General features: G+C 48.1%; 1 protein-coding gene across 4 annotated transcripts in view; it reads left to right on the forward strand.

Annotated features, from left to right (window-relative positions):
- Window positions 1-67: 67 nt before the first annotated feature.
- RAB11FIP3 (RAB11 family interacting protein 3) overlaps window positions 68-4,561 on the forward strand; it is an 80,288-nt gene continuing 75,794 nt past the window's right edge. For 3 of the 4 annotated variants that reach the window (XM_029220985.1, XM_029220984.1, XM_029220986.1), the window contains exon 1: window positions 205-634. In XM_029220985.1, coding sequence (XP_029076818.1) covers window positions 305-634 — 330 coding nt within the window. In that variant the 5' untranslated portion in view covers window positions 205-304. Of the gene's footprint in view, window positions 635-4,561 lie in introns of all 4 variants that reach the window. The other variant, XM_029220983.1, reaches the window with a different exon arrangement.

The raw sequence follows: 4,561 nt of genomic DNA on the forward strand, positions 1-4,561 counted from the left end.
TCTGCCGCCCGCGCCGCCCGCCGCACCACTGGCCTCGCGGGCCCGCGCCGCGGCTGGGGTCGCGCCCATGAAGATGGACCCGAGCTGGCCGGCCTCCCCAGCGGGCGGGCCGGGCCCCGACCCAGAGCCCGGTGGGCCCGGAGCGCCCGCCGCCCCCGCCCCGCGCCCTGGGCTCGGCCCGCAGGACCTCGCGGCCGGCGCGGATGCTGGGCGAGCTCCGGGGCGGGAGCGGCAGCCGCAGCGCTCGAGCCGGGACTCCGACCCCGACCCGCCTCTGCCGGAACTCGGCCCGCTCTTTTCCTGGATGACGGAGCAGGAGGGTGACGGCCCCCCGCACAGCGCGTCTGTCCGCGCTCAGGACTTCAGCCGCAGCCATCACCTGAGGGGCGAGGTCGACTTCTTTCCTTCCTTGGCGTCCCCCGCGGTGGGCGAGCCGGCCCTGGAGCTGGGCCCCGGGGACCCGGACCGGCCCTCGGACTTTAGCCAGACCTGCCCGCTAACGAGCGAGCCCGCGGGGTGTCCGGAGGACGGCCCCCGCCTCCGAGCCGTATTCGATGCCCTGGACGGGGATGGGGACGGCTTCGTCCGCATCGAAGACTTCGTCCAGTTCGCCACCGTCTATGGGGCAGAACAGGTAACTCGCAGCGTGGCAGACGGGCCCCGCGCGGTGTTCGCGGAGTGCCGGTCCCGCGTTCTCTTTTGATTCAGTTCTTCTGCTCTCACCTCTGGTTGAATTTCGCTGAAGCACCTCTTCCCCCTTTAAAGAGGTTCTATTCCCGGGAGTCAGTTTCTTTCCCTGCCATCCCAAGCCACACAAGCTTATCTCTCCTAAATTGAGAGATGCTCCTGGCGTGGGGACATGCCCCTAGGCTGCCGAATAAAAGTGCCGCCTGGATGGAGAAGTGCCAGCGGTTCCCCCAACTGAGGGCCCAGGTCTGGTTTGGCTGAAGTAATTCACTTCTTCGGTCTAAAAAAGGACAGGCTGCACTTGGACGCTTAAGATCATGTTAATCTATTTTGAGCGCAGTTACTTTACTGTGTGTGTTTGGCTTATGTTTTAGGTAGATTCGTTGTTGGGGAAACCGTGAACGTGAAAAACGGTCATTTCCATACCTTTTGTGCGGAAGGGAAAGGGATGAACCCCAGAGGGAGGGGAATGAGCCTAAGAGCACAGTGGTGAATACAGACTCGAGCAGAACTCCATCAGGGCCATCTCCACTCTTGTAGGACAGGTGAGGTGCTGGACAGGTGACGGGAATGCACAGGGCAATGAGTCTTGTGCAGCCCCCAGGGCTGCGGCTGCTCTGGGAGAAGGTGGGCCTCAAGATCCAGGCCTTCTTCCATCTCAGCACTTATGAAAGTTTATGTGGAGACAGCAGCAGGGCTGTGTATGCTCTGCTGTTAACTCAAATAGACATCACATAGGTTACTGGTGTTCATTTTTAAATATTTTACTTAGTAGTGGGAAATCACAAAAGGTTGATCTGCTAGTTTCTGTATTATATTGACTTTTCATACATGTGGGTATTTGTTAAGTGGGTGTTCAGGTACATATGCATGTTTAAGCCAAGAGGTAAAATTGACATCCTGCTATTTAGGGTGTCTGCCATAACATTAAGAACCTTTATAAAGGATCTGTGTGCTCCCTGAGTGTTCACAGTGTCCATTGAGCTGTCATGTAAAGAACTGGGTCGTCCTGAGTCAGGGCTCCTTGTTGAGTTTTCAGCGTGGGCAAGTCCCTGTGGGGCATCCTGAATGTTGGCGTCTAGGTCAGTGTGAGCTCCTGTTTAGCTCTGGGTTGAAGACATTGCTCAGGACAGGTCTTCCATCTCAGTGTAATGGGCAGAATAGAGAGATACGTGACTGACAGTTTCCTGTATGGTTAGTATGGATTGTGATTGCTGGTCTAAGTTTTATGTATTTATTTTTTAAATAAATTTTAAAATATTTTATTTATTTATTTTTGGCTGTGTTGGGTCTTTGTTGCTGCACGCGGGCTTTCTCTGGTTGTGGTGAGCGGGGGCTACTCTTCGTTGCGGTGTGCATGCTTCTCATTGCGGTGGCTTCTCGTTGGGGAGCACGGGCTCTAGGCTCGTGGGTTTCAGTAGTTGTGGCACGTGGGCTCAGCAGTTGTGGCTCGTGGGCTCTAGAGCACAGGTTCAGTAGTTGTGGTGCACAGGGTTAGTTGCTCCACAGTGTGTGGGATCTTCCCGGACCAGGGATTGAACCTGTGTCCCCTGAATTGGCAGGTGGATTCTTAACCACTGCGCCACCAGGGAAGTCCTGGTCTAAGTTTTTTTTATGCTTTTCCTTCTTGTCCCTCGGCTGGAGAGCACCTTGGGTATCCTTGGTTGTTTCTCATTAGTGTGATGTGTCTTCTCTGCAAACATTCCCTTCCTCATTACACCAATCAAGAATGTTAGGAAAGTGGCACATTTGTTCTTCTTTACCATAATCTGACTCTTAATAGAGTGCCTTATAGCTTATATGAGGCTCATTTATGTTTTCACTGGATCATCAACCTTTCTCTGAGGTGGTAGGAGGCAGAAGGGATTCATCCCACTTTACAGGTAAGAAACTAGAGGCCCAAAAAGGTTAAGTTACTTTCCAAGGCCTCACAGATTGTCAATGCAGTAACAGGGACTACACCTAGGTCTTCTGGGCTCATAATGTTTAGGTGGCTCTCAACTTCCTAGGTTTGGTGCCCCTAAATAAGCCCACAAAGTTTCATCTTATTGACTTAATAAAACCATTTTCATTTGAGAACCACCTTTTGTTGTATCATTCTTAGTGATCACAGTGGAAAAAATTGGGGTTGTTATTTGGGGCTGAGCTTTTTCTAAATACAAAGTAGAAATGAGTCAACATTCTTTGTTCTGGTAGCCCCTGGTGGAATTTTAAGTTTGGGGGTAAGGCCAGGATGACTCAGGATTTGGTGGGGATGGGCAAGTGAGGGAGATCTCTTGTGACATTGCCCCTTCCGTCTGCTGTCCCAGACTTCTCAGGAAGAAGCAGTGTTGGTTGTGATCTAAGTACCGGACTTGCACAGGCTTCCTGGGATGGTGGAGGAGAGCTCTTGTTTTGGAGCAGATAATTAACAGTGTAGCAAAAGGTTAATTTTTGTGTCTGTGTAAGGTTTGCTAGCCTTTATTATGACTCAGTCTTGCTTTTCCAAGTCCAATGTCAGAATACATTATAGAGGAGCAAAGAGAAGAAATATTCCTTGATAGTGAAATAATTTAGAGAAAAGTGAAGAATTCTACCTCATGATAAATATTTTTAATTTTTTAAAATGAAAAGTATTGAACATACATAAGAGTAGAGAGCATAGTTTAGTGAAACACTCTACCTGCCCCCAAGCCATTGCACAGTTTCCCGAAGTCTTGGTTCATTTGTGAACTCCCTACTCCCCACCCCCAGATTACTTTTGAAGCACATACCTGACATATCATTTCACCCATAAATATTTCAGTATGTATCTCTAAAAGATAAGAATTCTTTTTTAAACATTTATGATTTTTTTTAACTGTAGGAACAGTTTGGATAAGCTGGATAACAGCAATAAAGACCATAAGTTGCTATACTTTCCACCTTGAGATTTCAAAATACTGAGTTCATGAGTCTCTTAGGCCAGTCACATTACTGTCCTTGATGATCGCAACTCAATTATCTTGATTATTGTCAAATTTTCAAAGGTAGCACTTTCAGTATCTTTTAAGTAATCTGTTTATGAAGGAAGTGTTTTAAATTATTTAAGTGGATTATCTGAATTTTTAATAGAAGCAGTTCCCATTCATAATACAGATGGCTTTTGTGTCCCTCTTTCTTTAGCAATGTCATGGTGTGTTTGGCTCTCATTACCTCATCTGGTGATAGATCAGGTGTGGTGTAATAGAACACAGTGTTGGCAGGAATTGAAAGGGGAAAGAAGACTACAGCGGAGCTTTCTGGTTGTATTTTCTTGACCAGGAATTTATAGTCAGATGTGCCCAGGCACTAGTTCTGAAGTTGCAATAGGTTATCTTTAAGGCCTTGACTGTCTATGAAGATTCCTCGTTGACGTGACCCCTTCGTACTGAGAGGACTGATGCTTTGTAGTCATCACCAACTTATCATAAAGCAGAAATTGTAAAATAAACTGTGAGAGTATTGTGAGAAGGATTCATTTCTTTTGGTGTTATTTTTCAAAGGAATTAATTATAATTGTAAAGATTATTTTCACAGTATAGCACTCACTTAAGCATTTACATTTTAACATTCACGGGTCCTTTCCAGAGAGCCCTGCACGTTGGAGCCATGAATGCCCTTCAGTAACCTTGTGGGCCCTGTCCATCCTCCTCAGCACTTGCAAAAGGAGGCTGCTGGAGGAGGTGTCAATGCACAGAAGGTCTCCCTGCTTTTCATTTCTTTCCATTCCTCTGCTGGTGGGCAGTTGGAATTCCCTGGGGACGTTTGGCCACACCTTTTAGTTGCTTCAGTTTCCTTTCCAGTTTCTGTCCTAGTCTTGGGTTTGCGTGTGTGTGTGTGTGTGTGTGTGTGTGTGTGTGTGTGTGTGTGTGTG

Source organism: Monodon monoceros, unplaced genomic scaffold (genome assembly GCF_005190385.1).
Source record: "Monodon monoceros isolate NGI ecotype Baffin Bay Population unplaced genomic scaffold, NGI_Narwhal_1 Super_Scaffold_13, whole genome shotgun sequence".
NCBI lineage: Eukaryota > Metazoa > Chordata > Mammalia > Artiodactyla > Monodontidae > Monodon > Monodon monoceros.